At 45.0% G+C, this 18,217-nt stretch overlaps 1 protein-coding gene across 2 annotated transcripts in view; it reads left to right on the plus strand.

The window, feature by feature from the left end:
- Positions 1–18,217, plus strand: part of LOC129865132 (protein kinase C and casein kinase substrate in neurons protein 2-like) — a 39,613-nt gene that overhangs the window by 16,886 nt on the left and 4,510 nt on the right. For both annotated transcript variants that reach the window (XM_055937628.1, XM_055937629.1), the window contains exons 2-8: positions 618–708; positions 916–1,072; positions 1,228–1,463; positions 8,735–8,890; positions 9,092–9,267; positions 9,645–9,765; positions 16,324–16,448. In XM_055937628.1, the coding sequence (XP_055793603.1) occupies positions 652–708; positions 916–1,072; positions 1,228–1,463; positions 8,735–8,890; positions 9,092–9,267; positions 9,645–9,765; positions 16,324–16,448 (1,028 nt within the window). In that variant the 5' untranslated portion in view covers positions 618–651. The remainder of the gene's footprint in view (positions 1–617; positions 709–915; positions 1,073–1,227; positions 1,464–8,734; positions 8,891–9,091; positions 9,268–9,644; positions 9,766–16,323; positions 16,449–18,217) is intronic.

Consider the following 18,217-nt stretch of genomic DNA (forward strand, 5'->3'; position numbering starts at 1 on the left):
GCATGATAATTACGTTGCCTGGGTGTTGTTTGGAGCCTTTTATGATAACGGGCTTTTACTAGTTGACTGAGAACACACCAGAGAATGACGCTCTGCTCCCAGCTGCCACTTCGTGTCATATGATTGTAGTGAAACTAAATTGTGTGTGTGTGTGTGTGGATGGACTGATTTAAAGTCCGCCTGTGAAATCTCTTTCTGTCTTCGGTTTTTTCTCTCACTGTCATACCCTTCATTTACAGGCTTCATTTTCCTACTCATGGAGAGAAATGAGTAGCCTAGTTGTCTGTCTCTTGTGTGTGTTCGTTCATACGGTACGTAGGCTAGTAGCCCCACTAGGCGTGCTGAAGCCAGGGGATCAGAGTATTAAGTCTGCCCCACACAGGGCTCTCTACACGTGGTAGAACACCAGACGCTGTCAGCACATCCCAGTGCCCTTGGAAAGAATGGACAGACAGACAGGACCTAAGGAAGACCCAGCTAGGGTAGAAAGTAAAACTTTTTTTAATGCAATAAAAATAGCACTTTTTTAAAGACTCAGTGCTGTCCTGTCCCCTGCAGCCAGTCTGTATAACAGCCAGTCTGCTGTGTGTTATGGTGTTATTAACTGTGTGTTTCAGCCCCTGAGGACTGTGGGTACTGAGGGCAGCAGCCATGTCCGGCTCCTACGATGACTCCATGGTCGACGTCTCCAGTGACAGCTTCTGGGAGGTGAGACCGTAGACAACATACAGTATAACACACACACTGAAAAACATACAATTAACAAACATACGTCATTATATGATATGCATGTAGCTGTACACTCAACTCCCACCCTGCCACACACACACACACACACACCCTCTCACCTGCCCACCCCCCCATAACTCCAAGTATCTCTCCCTCCCTCTCTCTCCCTTCCTCTCTCTCACCCAGGTGGGGAACTACAAGCGAACAGTGAGGCGGGTGGACGATGGCAGTCGCCTGTGTAACGACCTGATGAACTGTCTCCATGAGCGGGCACGCATCGAGAAGTCCTACGCACAGCAGCTCACAGAGTGGTCCAAACGCTGGAGACAGCTTATAGAGAAAGGTAGGCACACACACACTTCAGTGGTCCAAGCACTGAAGACTGGTGTGTGTGTGTCTGTTCCACTCCTTCACCCCTCTGTCCCCTTCACCCCTCTGGACTCTCAGTACTGCACTCTCCATCACCGTAAGCATGCATCTAATCATGTGCATCCCCAGGCCCTCAGTACGGGACCCTGGAGCGGGCGTGGGGTGCCCTGTGCACGGAGGCGGAGAAGGTGAGCGAGCTCCACATGGAGGTGAAGGCGGCGCTGATGGGGGAGGACTTTGAGAAGCTCAAGGTGTGGCAGAGAGACTACTACCACAAACAGATGATCGGAGGCTTCAAAGAGACCAAGGAGGCTGACGACGGCTTCCGCAAGGCCCAGAAACCCTGGGCCAAGAAACTGAAAGAGGTTGGGGAGTCATACAGACACATACACGCACATATATATATACACACACGCAGACAATACACACACACAGCACGCAGAGAATATATATATATATACTGCTCAAAAAAATAAAGGGAACACTTAAACAACACAATGTAACTCCAAGTCAATCACACTTCTGTGAAATCAAACTGTCCACTTAGGAAGCAACACTGATTGACAATAAATTTCACATGCTGTTGTGCAAATGGAATAGACAAAAGGTGGAAATTATAGGCAATTAGCAAGACACCCCCCAAAACAGGAGTGATTCTGCAGGTGGTGACCACAGACCACTTCTCAGTTCCTATGCTTCCTGGCTGATGTTTTGGTCACTTTTGAATGCTGGCGGTGCTCTCACTCTAGTGGTAGCATGAGACTGAGTCTACAACCCACACAAGTGGCTCAGGTAGTGCAGTTCATCCAGGATGGCACATCAATGCGAACTGTGGCAAAAAGGTTTGCTGTGTCTGTCAGCGTAGTGTCCAGAGCATGCAGGCGCTACCAGGAGACAGGCCAGTACATCAGGAGACGTGGAGGAGGCCGTAGGAGGGCAACAACCCAGCAGCAGGACCGCTACCTCCGCCTTTGTGCAAGGAGGTGCACTGCCAGCGCCCTGCAAAATGACCTCCAGCAGACGCACGACACACCGGCGCGAGCAGACGCACGACACACCGGCGCGAGCAGACGCACGACACACCGGCGCGAGCAGACGCACGACACACCGGCGCGAGCAGACGCACGACACACCACACACGACACACCACACACGACACACCACACACGACACACCACACACGACACACCACACACGACACACCACACACGACACACCACACACGACACACCACACACGACACACCACACACGACACACGACACACGACACACGACACACGACACACGACACACGACACACCACACACCACACACCACACACCACACACCACACACGACACACCACACACGACACACCACACACGACACACCACACACACGACACACCACACACACGACACACCACACACACGACACACCACACACACGACACACCACACACACGACACACCACACACACGACACACCACACACACGACACACCACACACACACAAGACACAAGACACAAGACACAAGACACAAGACACAAGACACAAGACACAAGACACAAGACACACCACACACCACACACCACACACCACACACCACACACAAGACACACCACACACAAGACACACGACACACGACACACAAGACACCACACACAAGACACACCACACACAAGACACACCACACACGACACACGACACACGACACACGACACACCACACACCACACACCACACACAAGACACACGACACACCACACACACGACACACGACACACCACACACACGACACACGACACACGACACACAATACACACCACACACCACACACAATACACACGACACACCACACACAATACACACGACACACCACACACAATACACACGACACACCACACACAATACACACGACACACCACACACAATACACACGACACACCACACACAATACACACGACACACCACACACAATACACACGACGCACACACACAATACACACGACGCACACACACAATACACACGACGCACACACACAATACACACGACGCACACACACAATACACATACACACACAATACACATACACATACACACACAATACACATACACATACACACACTACACATACACATACACACACTACACATACACATACACACCACACACGACACACCACACACGACACACCACACACGACACACCACACACGACACACCACACACCACACACCACACACGACACACCACACACGACACACCACACACGACACACCACACACGACACACCACACACGACACACCACACACGACACACCACACACGACACACCACACACGACACACGACACACCACACACGACACACCACACACCACACACCACACACCACACACGACACACCACACACGACACACCACACACGACACACCACACACGACACACCACACACCACACACAAGACACACCACACACAAGACACAAGACACACGACACACGACACACCACACACAAGACACACGACACACGACACACCACACACAAGACACACCACACACAAGACACACGACACACCACACACACGACACACGACACACAATACACACCACACACCACACACAATACACACGACACACGACACACGACACACGACACACGACACACACCACACACCACACACCACACACCACACACCACACACAAGACACACCACACACAAGACACAAGACACAAGACACAAGACACACGACACACGACACACGACACACGACACACGACACACGACACACGACACACGACACACGACACACAAGACACACGACACACGACACACGACACACGACACACGACACACGACACACGACACACACGACACACGACACACGACACACGACACACGACACACGACACACGACACACAATACACAATACACACCACACAATACACAATACACACCACACACCACACACGACACACGACACACACGACACACGACACACACCACACACAATACACACGACACACCACACACAATACACAATACACACCACACACCACACACAATACACACGACACACCACACACAATACACACGACACACCACACACAATACACACGACACACCACACACAATACACACGACACACCACACACAATACACACGACGCACACACACAATACACACGACGCACACACACAATACACATACACACACATACACACACTACACATACACAATACACACACTACACATACACATACACACACACATACACAATACACATACACAATACACATACACATACACATACACACACACAATACACATACACATACACATACACATACACACACAATACACATACACATACACAATACACACACAATACACAATACACACACAATACACATACATACACACACAATACACATACACACACAATACACAATACACATACAATACACATACACAATACACATACACACAGAATACACAATACACATACACAATACACATACACACACAATACACAATATACATACACACACCATCATGAAATGAGGTTAGATGTGGATTCAGAGTGACAAGCTAGCACACACACAATAACACAGAACCAACAAGCTCAGATGTAAAGAAACACACATACGGTCGTGGACAAAAGTTTTGAGAATGACACAAATATTAATTTCCACAAAGTTTGCTGCTTCAGTGTCTTTAGATGTTTTTGTCAGATGTTACTATGGAATACTGAAGTATAATTACAAGCATGTCATAAGTGTCAAAGGCTTTTATTGACAATTACATGAAGTTGATGCAAGAGTCAATATTTGCAGTGTTGACCCTTCTTTTTCAAGACCTCTGCAATCCGCCCTGGCATGCTGTCAATTAACTTCTGGGCCACATCCTGACTGATGGCAGTCCATTCTTGCATAATCAATGCTTGGAGTTTGTCAGAATTTGTGGGGTTTTGTTTGTCCACCCGCCTCTTGAGGATTGACCACAAGTTCTCAATGGGATTAAGGTCTGGGAAGTTTCCTGGCCATGGACCCAAAATATCAATGTTTTGTTCCCCGAGCCACTTAGTTATCACTTTTGCCTTATGGCAAGGTGCTCCATCATGCTGGAAAAAGCATTGTTCGTCACCAAACTGTTCCTGGATGGTTGGGAGAAGTTGCTCTCGGAGGATGTGTTGGTACCATTCTTTATTCATGGCTGTGTTCTTAGGCAAAATTGTGAGTGAGCCCACTCCCTTGGCTGAGAAGCACCCCCACACATGAATGGTCTCAGGATGCTTTACTGTTGGCATGACACAGGACTGATGGTAGCACTCACCTTGTCTTCTCCGGACAAGCTTTTTTTCGGCTGCCCCAAACAATCGGAAAGGGGATTCATCAGACTTTACCCCAGTCCTCAGCAGTCCAATCCCTGTACCTTTTGCAGAATATCACTGTCCCAGTTTTACCTGGAGAGAAGTGGCTTCTCTGCTGCCCTTCTCGACACCAGGCCATCCTCCAAAAGTCTTTGCCTCACCTTGCGTGCAGATGCACTCACACCTGCCTGCTGCCATTCCCGAGCAAGCACTGTACTGGTGGTGCCCTGATCCTGCAGCTGAATCAACTTTAGGAGACGGTCCTGGCGCTTGCTGGACTTTCTTGGGCGCCCTGAAGGCTTCACAACAATTAAACCGCTCTCCTTGAAGTTGTTGATGATCCGATAAATGGTTAATTTAGGTGCAATCTTACTGGCAGCAATATCCTTGCCTGTGAAGCCCTTTTTGTGCAAAGCAATGATGATGGCAGGTGTTTTCTTGCAGGTAACCATGGTTGACAGAGGAAGAACAATGATTCCAAGCACCACCCTCCTTTTGAAGCTTCCAGTCTGAGTTCGAATAACAATCAGCATGACAGAGTGATCTCCAGCCTTGTCCTCGTCAACACTCACACCTGTGTTAACAAGAGAATCACTGACATGATGTCAGCTGGTCCGTTTGTGGCAGGGCTGAAATGCAGTGGAAATGTTATTTAGGGATTCAGTTAATTTGCAATTCAAAGAGGGACTTTGCAATTAATTGCAATTCATCTGATCTCTCTTCATAACATTCTGGAGTATATGCAAATTGCCATTTAACCTGAGGCAGCAAACTTTGAAAATTAATATTTGTGTTATTCTCAACTTTTGGCCACGACTGTACATACACACACCAGCTTTACCCTGCATTTATCAGTCCGTTGATTTCTGCAATAACCACCACAATTATTCCTTTCACCCCTCAGTTCACTTGGACACATATCACTGACTTACTGCTTTCGCTGTTTGCAGCTCCTTCTCTCCTGTACTAGCTGCTATGCTGTACAACAAACAGGCCATTAGTGCTATCTATACAACGGTGGGTCTAATCCTGAATGCTGATTCGTTTAAACCACATTCCAGCCGGTGTCTGTCTAAGCAATAAGGCCCGAGGAGGTGTGGTATATGACCAATATACCACGGCTAAGGGCTGTTCTTAGAAACAACGCAATGCGGAATACCTGGACACAGCCCTTAGCCATGGTATATTGGCCATATATCACAAACCCCCGAGGAGCCTTATTGCTGTTATAAACTGGTTACTAACGTAATTAGAGCAGTAAAAATAGATGTTTTGTCATACACATGGTATGCAGTCTGATATACCATGGCTTTCAGCCAATCAGCATTCAGTGCTCGAACCACCCAGTTTATAATCCACAAGTTACCACCGGCTAAATCTATGATGTTATAATTCCTGTTTACTATGTTCCATCTGACTGCGCAATCAACTGTCTCATCAGCCCAGCCTGGCAATTTATCAACTAGATCTCCCCTTTAAAAAGCATCTAGACATTATCTCACATTTTGTTTGAGACTAACATTTCATTTTCTATATAAACTGGCTATTTATTTATTTTATTTTTTATTTAACCCCTTTTCTCCCCAATTGTCGTGGTATCCAATCGCTAGTAATTACTATCTTGTCTCATCGCTACAACTCCCGTACAGGCTCGGGAGAGACGAAGGTCAAAAGCCATGCGTCCTCCGAAGCACAACCCAACCAAGCCGCACTGCTTCTTAACACAGCGCGCCTCCAACCCGGAAGCCAGCCACACCAATGTGTCGGAGGACATATCCCTACCGGCCAAACCTTCCCTAACCCGGTCGACGCTAGCCCAATTGTGCGTCGCCCCACGGACCTCCCGGTCGCGGCCGGTTGCGATAGAGCCTGGACGCGAACCCAGAGACTCTGGTGGCGCAGCTAGCACTGCGATGCAGTGCCCTAGACCACTGCGCCACCCGGGAGGCTCCAGTGGCGTGTAACTTTACACTGGCCACACAGGCAGCTGCTGAGAAAGGGAATGCCATTGTGTGTCGAACTGGCACTCAGTTTCTCTGCGGCGCCTTGATTTGTTATGGTGTGGGAAATACGCTGGGCTGCTCTGCTGTGCTTTTGGCTAGTAGTAGTGCAGATGAACACATACTCCTATGATGATGTCTGATGTCACTTCTCCTCTGACCTGGGAGTTCTGGAACAGTCTGTAGTTTGAGTTTGTAGTGTACCAGTTTCACAATCTGAGTCTTCCTGGCTGGTGTGTGTATGTGTGAGAGAGAGATATGTCACAATAAGCCTCTTCCTGTTGTTGTCATTGGGCGGTGACGGATTAGTACAGTTATGTGTGAGTTGGGTCAAGGAGGTAATTCATGTACTTGAGGGCCAGACAGTGAGCCAATAGAGAGAGAGGAGATGGAAATGGGCTAACTGTCTTGTCTTAAAAGAAGAGGGTGGAATGGCCTTGTCTACCGCGCACACTCATGTTTCATTCTTGTCACATACACACACAAACAATAACACTGATGGAACACATTCCATATTTAAAATCTCACACTCCACCTTGCTCTATCTTTCTCTCACAGACAGACAGACAGACAGACAGACAGACAGACAGACAGACAGACAGACAGACAGACAGACAGACAGACAGCTTCCGTTCTATGATATAATCAGAGCCAATGGCAGACAGGTTGTTCCCTATGTTCTTTGGCTATGTGGCCTTTATCAGAGATCCCATGATAAATGGGAGAAGAACGTTGCTGCCACTCTGGCCCTGTCCTAAACAACAGGAACTAATGGCCTTGTCCCCTTCTCTCATTCCCTTCTCTCATTACCCACTTCTCTCATTCCCTCTTTCCATTTGTTGTAGATTGAATCAAAACCCAGCTGTTAGGTGGACAGGTTTTGCCAATCGCCAGAGTTTTTCCTAAGTCTATTTTAGTTTCCACCTCTGTTTACCAGAGTCTGAATTGGGTGCTTAGTCTTTGACTTTCATTATCTTATTATTTTGTTACCTTGACTTAATCAAGGTATTCTCTTGCCTTTCAAAGACCCCCCGCCACCATTCCTCTCACCTTTATTCTTTTGAAATTGCATTGTTCCTTAGCAGTCAGCCCAGCCAATAATTGCTTATGGACCCCAAAATGCTAGAGCTGGTCTTGTTCCTAAGCTTGTGTTTACCACTGTAAGGGTGGAATCATATTGAATAGTCACTTAGCTACTGCGCCATGCTAACTTGGTTATCCATTAGCTACATAAGCATGATATTAACCGCTGTACCTTACCTTCTCTGTGCCATATGGCAGATGGAGACGATGAAGAAGGCGTACCATGGGGCCTGTAAGGAAGAGAAGCTGGCCACCAGCCGGGAGAACAACAGCAAGCTGGAGAACAACAGCAACTCTGAGGCCCAGAAGAAAATGCAGGACAAGGTGGAGAAGTGCCAGCAGGAGATGGAGAAGGTAGGGATGGGGGTGGGAGGAGAGAGGGGGGGGGGGGTTACACTGGCGTTAAATCATCTCTGTGTGGACATGTGTTTTATGTCTATGTTGTGTGTCATGGCTGGAATGTGACCATTTGAGTATCCTGACAATATGGAGCAAATGTTTCAGCTCCGTGTGTCCGTGTGTGTGTGCTTCCCTGTATGATCCTCTGGGTCCCAGACTAAGGAGCGCTATGAGAAGTCTCTGGAGGAGCTGGACAAGGTGACTCCCCAGTACATGGAGAACATGGAGCAGGTGTTTGAACAATGGCAGCAGTTTGAGGACAAACGCATCACCTTCTTCAAAGCACTTCTGCTGGAAGTCAAGCATCACCTCGACCTCTCCACTAATCACAAGTAAGACTCCTCCGCCTCTCCACCAATCACAAGTAGGCTATGATACCTCTCCACCAATCACAAGTAGGCTGTGACACCTCCATGAATCACAAGTAGGCTAAGACACCTCCACCAATAATGAGGAAGACCCCTCCACCTCTCCATATCAATTCCAAATGGACCCCTAGCCTCTGCATCCTAACCTTCATAGCTTTATTTGCCTTCTGATTGGCTGCTTTTCAATCCTCTTGTATCTACAGGAGTGGTTAGGGAGTAGGGGATATGTTGGATGGTTGGATGTTGATACATGGTTCACCATCCATCATTAGGGAAATGCTGATGTACCCTCTCGCTCCCTTTCTCTCGCTCTCCTGTCTTCCTCTTCTCTCCCTCTCTAGATTTCAGACAGTCTACCACACGTTGGAGGACACTATCTCTGCTGCTGATGCTGAGGAGGACCTCAAGTGGTTCCGCTCCAACCACGGTCCTGGCATGCCCATGAACTGGCCCCAGTTTGAGGTACGGGGATGAGTGAGAAGGATGGGAGAGGAATGGGGGAGAGAGAGCGAGAGGGGTTTAGCTCCAATGAACTGGCCCCGGTTTGAGGTACGGGGAGAGGGAGAAGGATGGGAGAGGAATGGGAGAGAGAGAGGGGTTTAGCTCCAATGAACTGGCCCCAGTTTGAGGTACGGGGATGAGTGAGAAGGATGGGAGAGGAATGGGGGAGAGAGAGCGAGAGGGGTTTAGCTCCAATGAACTGGCCCCGGTTTGAGGTACGGGGAGAGGGAGAAGGATGGGAGAGGAATGGGAGAGAGAGAGGGGTTTAGCTCCAATGAACTGGCCCCAGTTTGAGGTACACGTATTGAGGAAATGAGAGATGGGAGAGAGAGAGAGTGGCTCAGTGTCCGTGAACGGTTCTGAGTTTGAGGTACATGGTGAGGCAGAGAAGTTATTACATTGGTATTAATAACTCAACAAGATTTATGACTCTGTGGAAAGATTCCATTGGAACTACTCTTCCCACTCTGCCATTTCTCCCTCTAGGTCAGGGGTGTCTAAGTAATTTTGCCCGGGGGGCTGCATTCTGTCTTCGAGGTCCTAAGGGTTGCGCTGAAAATGCTATTTCCATGTCATCAGAATTTTCAAAAAATAGTCCCCAATTTAGATCTGTTGCGGTGACTGTATTACCGACACAAAAGCGGTCACAAGTCATGAAGGCAGTCAAATTCCACGTGATCGTTTAGTCACGGTAATAAGGATCTCCAAGCTCTGATGCTGCTATTGGCATTAGTAGCCTACCAAACTTGCTAACTGCCTTCTGGTACTCAGCACTCTATTTTCCATCTAATCACTCTGACATCAATGCAAATGTAATAACAAATCGAATCAAACACTTAATGAGAGCTCATGCTGCGCAACATTTCAATAGGCTATGCAATTGCGAGAAAACAGTGATGACCTCTACTAAAAAGAGGAGACTTACCTTTCTATAGACTAGGCCTACTATATTTATTTTTTAACTTTCCTAATATTAAGCACATTGCTTATATTTACAACAGGAGTATAGCCTACCTGGCTGGCAGGAAAATAAACCACGGGAAAAGTGTCCTCCATTCGCTATTTAAGTGCATAGATGACATGTATTTGTTTCCGCTGCCCGTGTTTCGATACAGGTGAATGATAATGGTCCATTCTAAATCAAAACAAATTTCACACGCACATTATTTAGTATATGTAAAGAGAAGATTAAATCAAGAATAGTCTGATGGGTGACAATATTAGCTTTTGAATTATATATTATCACTTGTGAATGATGCCCAGCATAATAAACTGCCTTTTTTTGTGGCTTTTTCATAGTCACACACCTCATGTAGCCCATATGTTTTAATAAGGTTTGTATCACAACTAAAGTGGCCAAATAACTTCTTTAAAATTAAGCACATTAATCAGCTTTACAAAGTGTGTAGAGCCTAAACGGTATACATAAGCAGCGATTGAGTTTCAAGTTTTGTAAAGATAATTTTCACCATAAAAATGCACCTTTATAATAAAAGCATTACATGCATAATTGCATTTGCTGTCACTTTTGATAATCGTGTTTTCCCGCTAATGGAACATTTACGCTTATTGCTTACTACCATGTGCACATTTTTTGTGCTTATAATGTGAAGAAATAGCTAATAGTTTATCAACATTTTAAGCTAAACGTTCTGATCTGTTGTCAGTCACATTGTGTAAAAAAAAGTAATTTTTAATGCTAGTGGTTGTATTAATTTGGGATCTAGCGCATCCCACAACTGTCCCAGACTATGTTTGGAATATTTATTTCTCGCACAGAATAGGTCAAAATTTGTACTATGGGGGATAGTAGATTGACATAGGCTAGTGCTTTTGCTGTTCGTTAGGCCTACTCATCTTGTTGGCTGACGAAAAGTTAATGTGGACAGTTCCAATGTCTTCAATATGCACTTCGGAATTGGATAAGGATGCGCGCTGTTGTGTCCCCCATGTGTCTTTCTTCACTTGTAGCCTCTGAGAAAGAACCGATCACATGATGGAGCGCGGAGCCCTCCGGGAGAAGGGCACAACGCAAAAGGCATGGATTGTTTTGGGGTGCATTACGGCCACACACGGGATGCTGCCATAAAATTCTATGCATTATCAAGTGCTTGTCAAATTGTGAATGAGTGGCTGATGTAGTGTGTACAGCCTGCGCTAAAAACAAAGCAGCACTCATGCCTTTCGAGTGACATTTTTCAAATCATCATTAGTCGCGTCATGTGACCTTACAATGTATTTAAAAATCAAAACGTATAACAAAACATTTGTAGAACTAAAGTTACATAAATAATAACTAAATTAAGCATATAGGAATACCTGTTTCTTTGTTAACAGCTCCACACAGAATAGCCGCATGTGCGCACTCCATCACTTGGAGAAAATATCCTTTCTATTTTATACAGCTTTGTTCAATTGTATTCTTCATACTATTATATAATGCCATGGAATTCTAAGCAAATCTTGTCTGCTAAATGAACTATTGTAGCCAACAGCCATTTGGCAAAGCCAGATCAGGACCTAACATACGGACAACTCAGAGTATGCTATTCTGTTAAACATTTTCTTCATATCATGCTTCTTTAGACCTGTCTAAAATAAATAATGGTTTAATTGTGATGGTGCAGGCTATATTACATGGGTTTATTATACTTTTTAAAATGTATATGTTCTGAAGGTCTGCATCAGTGGCTTGTAGGCTGTGTGTGGAAGCCAGGAGATGCTAAACGCGTTTATGTTAATTAACAGTCAATTACCATGAGACCGATAGTTATTTGCTTGACAATCACCGGCTGATGAAATTTCATGACAGCCACATCTACCCGTTTTTATTTTATTTATTTTTTATGCTCCCTGAATGTCTAGTGATTATTAGCGAGTTGGAAGGTCGAGAAACTATAAATATAGATTCATTATATTTTCTACACTGTTTCAATTTGGTTTTAGTCATTTTAAAGTACATTGAGTTCGTCAAGCCATTCGTCGAGTTGTACTTAAAGCTATAGTAAGGACATACTGGGACGTGTCGTACCACACAAAAGCCCATTGTGACAGTGTGCAATCTTCCCAGCATTTTTCTGTCATTTACACACACACACACAGACACCAAACCTGTCTGTCAGGTTGTACCGAATACTGACTTGTCTTCAATGCGCAGATTGTAACCAAGCTCTATCCAAGAGGAAATGATAGCGCTGTCACAACATAAGGGCATGGAGTATTATTTTGTTGATGTCAAACCATGTGTCGTGTCTTTGGCTATGCCGGATTAATTGCTATGACATGCTATTCTATAAAAGACTTTCTCCATAATTAATATCACCTGATTGAGCTAATTGGGTAAATGTAATTAACTAGAGAGTCGGGCACCACGAAATAATATTTATAGAGCTGTTATCTTCCGAATAAACTCTTAAAGATTTAGCAATATTTTACATCAATAGCAGTCAACATGAATCGTCACCTTACTTCAGTCTCATATTCTGAAAGTTGTAAATTCTTGGTTATCTGCAAGAATCCTGGCTAACAAGTTGAATCAGCAATACAAAATTGGGTTTAATTATTTATTTACTAAATACCTAACTAATCACACATACACAATTAAATCATAACTTGATTACAAATTGCCGTCATAAAGGAAAACGTTCCTAGCGGGCGGAACAGATATGACAGCTTGTTACACAAAGGAAAGGGGGCTGGGTTTTAGTGAAAGAGCGGGAGACTGGAACAGAGGCGAAGCTGTGCTATCGTAAATACAGTATCTTATGCATTCTAAATTACCGCCCATTTGGAAAAGGAAAATGCAATAAATATTTACTCTGAGCTGCGCTTCAGTAGGTTGGTGGTAGATAGAAGACCCTGTTGCCAAACCGAGTCCTCTGTCCTTTGAAGAATGTCTCTGGTGGTCACTGGATACGTTGTAGTAACGTCGTTGTGTAGTAGACGGGATACTCTGACTGTCCTTCCTAACCTGCGTTTGTAGCAGCTGTTGCTAACTCAACGGCTAGGAGGTATCACTTCTGAAGTGAATACGAGTTCAAAGTTCATACCATTCACAACCAAAGCTCATGCTGATGTTGGCTTAGTTCTGTAGTTATTACCTGAACCATTCTGACATGGGATCGTCACCCTCATATCCTCGGAACAAAAGGTTAAATCTTCGTCAATGGCTTATATAGTAGAGGGAGAGGAGTGTGTCTGAAAAGTTTATAACCCATGTCTCTTCACAGGGGCGGGCCACTGGTTGAGCAGAGGCCCAAACTTATGAAAACCCAAATCTCTCATTTGGAAGCTAAAATTACATTTAATCTCTTCACAAATAATTTCATATTCAAACATTTGAATTAAACAACAATTCCATGTGAATCCGATACCTCTGATGTTTAGACTTTCTACAGTAGAGTTTGTCATTCTATCATTGATGAGAATGTGTCAGAGGGCAACCGAACTGACATAATATACCTTAAGTACCACCACATATGTTCAGTTGGTCGGATTACCAGAATATAGTTCATTTCCTCCCAACTTCTGATGTTCCCAGAATGTGTATGTTAACCAAAGGGGCTTTCTAATGTCACATCAGTAGAGTAGGGAGAGGAACGGGGGAAAGAGGTATTTATGACTGTCATAAACCTACCCCCAGGCCAACGTCATGACACATGTTACAAAACAGAAGATAGAAAAGCAAGATATGGAAATATGTGCCCCCTGGTATGGATTGAGGAATACTGATTTTGCACCCGCTCTTATCCAGAGTTGCTTAACGTAGGTTCATTCAGTAATTAAAAACAAGCATTTGAGTGAGGTAGAATCTCTTCAGAAATCGATGTTCGTAGTGCTAGAAGAAGAGCGTTTAAAAGGACCATAAAACAAACTCCACATCAACATAACACTAAATGAAGAGCAACGTTTATCACAAGACACCTCTTCATGATCACAGACTAACTGATACTGTGCTTAGATGTGTTCATTTTGGATGTTAAAGCATTGTTCTTTAAATGGCTGTTCTTTACTTGGAAATAATGCTCCTGTCTTGTCCACCCCCACCCACCCCTCCGTTTGACAGAATGTGGACTGGTCCCGCTCCTCTAGGTCCAGAAGGTCCATTGTAGTGAGTTCTGCCTGGGAAGGACTATTCTATCACCGTGGTTCCTGGGGGGAGGGTTATTTACCTCACTCTCCGTCCTCTGTTTGCGTTTTCTCTCTCTGTGTGTGATTGTGTGTGTGTGTGTGTTCGGTTTATGTGCCCATTCTGGCCCTCCTAATGCTTTACGAGGAGCACCTGAAAACACACAAGGAAGTGCGCACACACACACACACGTCTGTCTGATGAATGGCCTCGTCACCACGTCTGTCGTGTATGACCCGTGTGGGGATGTGCGTGACTACTCCTCCCTTCCTCCCCCTGTCTCATCCTATGGATGTTTGTCTTCCTGGATGTCTGTATTCCAGAAGACTCCTTCTGTCATCGTTCCTCTATCTAACCTTTCACCCCGTGGTGACCTCTGACCTTGTCAGCCCCTGTGAACCCTGCAGGGGGTCACATGATGCCTGCCAGGTCGTGTGATATAATTTGACTCTGGGTTCACCAGTCAGGCCCTCAGACTGACCTTTGAACTTCGAGAACAACCCACTTGTTATATCTGTGGGAACAGGGAGTGGCTTGGGAAAACGTAGAACTATAAGGGAAATGTAACCTCTAGAGCTGTAGTAAGTCTAGGGCCCTCCTGAACACAGCCCCTATGTAACCTCTAGAGCTGTAGTGAGTCTAGGGCCCTCCTGAACACAGCCCCTATGTAACCTCTAGAGCTGTAGTAAGTCTAGGGCCCTTCTGAACACAGCCCCTATGTAACCTCTAGAGCTGTAGTAAATCTAGGGCCCTTCTGAACACAGCCCCTATGTAACCTCTAGAGCTGTAGTGAGTCTCGGGCCCTCCTGAACACAGCCCCTGTCCTTCTGTGGATAGAGTTGCAGTATTGGACTATGTTAAAGTGTGTGTGTCTCTCTGTGGGCCTGAATTGGGACAACGTTCTCCTAACGTTGGGTTGAGGTTCTGTTGGCGTTGGTTGGGATGAAGTTTTGATTCAAGCCCGCTTCTTAGCTTCTGGTGAAGGTTTGTGATGGCTCGGTGCTATGTCTGTCTTTATGGTGATGGATGTGTTTACCTTAACTATGCACACACGCACACACACATACACACACACACACTGTTTCAGTACTCCACAGCCCTGGTCTTCAGTGTTTAGTCACAGCCTGAGAAACGTTTGCCTAACGTTACCTAGTGATTGTGCTAGTTAGAGCATCTGAACTTCCAATGAGTGTGCGCCTGGGTGTAAGTGTGTGCATTATTTCAGTGCTTGTCCTTTGTGTAGTATTGTTGCTAAGACAAGCAGTTTTAGTTACTAATGTTTGAACATTGATGCTGAATCCGTTGAACTGAGCATGTGAATCATGTTCATCTATGTCCACGGGTGCGTGACTCTAATCGTGTGTGTGTGTGTGTGTGTGTGTGTGTGTCAGGACTGGTCCATAGATTTGAACCGTACACTGAGTCGGCGAGAGACTAAGAAGAAGCCCTCCGAGGGAGTCACCCTGACGGGCATCAGCCAAATGGAAGAGCAGCAGGCAGCCAAGAGCAGCAGCAGGTAACCACACACACACACACACACACACTGTCAGGAAGTGGGAAGACATTTATCAAGGTGCAGTAGATAAACGTGTCGGAAGGCCAGTGAAAGAATGTAGCTTCCAATACTCTCTTACCACTGCTGCACACATTCCACACACCCCTTCCACATCTAAACATCATAGTTAATGTTCCTACACACACAAGGCTCTCTTCACACATTCCACACCACTTTCACATCTAAACATCATAGTTACTGTTCCTCCACAACAAGGCTCTCTGCCGCTGATCGGGAACGCTGGTAAAGCATTCCGGAGAAAAGCTTTTGGAATGACGTCTTCCACCACTGAGTTGTTGCCATGGTCACGGTAAACATTCCTGTAACAAGCCCTGAGAAAACAGAAGTGCCCCACTGACTGTAAAGGTTGCACACTGGTGAATTGACTCCAAACATGACCCATGGTGTGTGTAGGATGGGTACTGGGGGAGTGTGTGTAGGGTGGGTACTGGGGGAGTGTGTTAGTGGGCGCTGGAGGAGTGTGAGGGGAGTTAATGAGAGGAATGTGAGGCACGCAAGGCATTTGCCCTTTTGGTATCCATCAGATGTGCATATTGCCAAACATGGGTCTGCCTCGCCCTACTAGCATAAGAGACACGTACTCTGTCACGTCACTTCTACTGTATATTTGTGTCTACAGGGGTGAAGGTGAGTGTGTGTCGATCAAGATTAGTTGTACTTACAGTGGAAATTCATTTTCACAGCTCACGAAAACACAAACAATAGACTGAACAAACAATGTCCATATAAGGAAAAGGGGTTAAGAGTGAAATTCTTGTCTGGACCGAGGTACAACTTCACTCCTTCCTTATCATGTTCATGCATTGAGAGTTGGTCCACATTTCTGCGCTATAGCAAAATCAGAGATACAACCACTTCAAGGGATAGTAGATCTAGCTAGCTATCCCCCTTAAAGGGATAGTACATCTATCAAGCTATCCCCCTTAAATTGATAGTTTACTGCTAGTAAATTACTGCTATCAGCATTTTATAATTTGCTCATTTTAAAAGTTGTTTATGGGCAACTAACTATCGAGTATTACGCTATATATATATATATATATATATATATATATATATATATATATATATATATATATATATATATATATATATATATATATATATATATATATATATATATATATATATATATATATATATATATATATATATATATATATACATATATATATATATATATATATATATATATATATATATATATATATATATATATATATATATATATATATATATATATATATACATATATATATATATATGCACAAGGGTTCTTTGTAGAGAGATAGAGACAGACAGACAGACAGACAGACAGACAGACAGACAGACAGACAGACAGACAGACAGACAGACAGACACATGTCTGTCTGTCTGTCTGTCTGTCTGTCTGTCTGTCTGTCTGTCTGTGTCTGTCTGTCTGTATCTCTCTACAAAGAACACTTGTGCCTATCACCAAAAAACTGGCTGATATTACAATATAACATCATTGAGAATGTGTGAACATCTTCTTTTTTTCTGACTTCATTCAACCAAAGTTACATTGTTGCCACCGTTCAGTGTTTGGTGTTTCAACTCCTCTGAGAGAGATGTGGTTATCTCAGAGAGCGTGGCGCCATGACTGTCAATAAAGGTGTCCACGGTGCAGTGACGTTGTGATTGGACAGATGGCTACTACGTGCCATGGTCCAACTGCACTGTAAACATAC

The sequence above is a fragment of the Salvelinus fontinalis genome, chromosome 11 (assembly GCF_029448725.1).
Source record: "Salvelinus fontinalis isolate EN_2023a chromosome 11, ASM2944872v1, whole genome shotgun sequence".
NCBI classification, from domain to species: Eukaryota; Metazoa; Chordata; class Actinopteri; order Salmoniformes; family Salmonidae; genus Salvelinus; species Salvelinus fontinalis.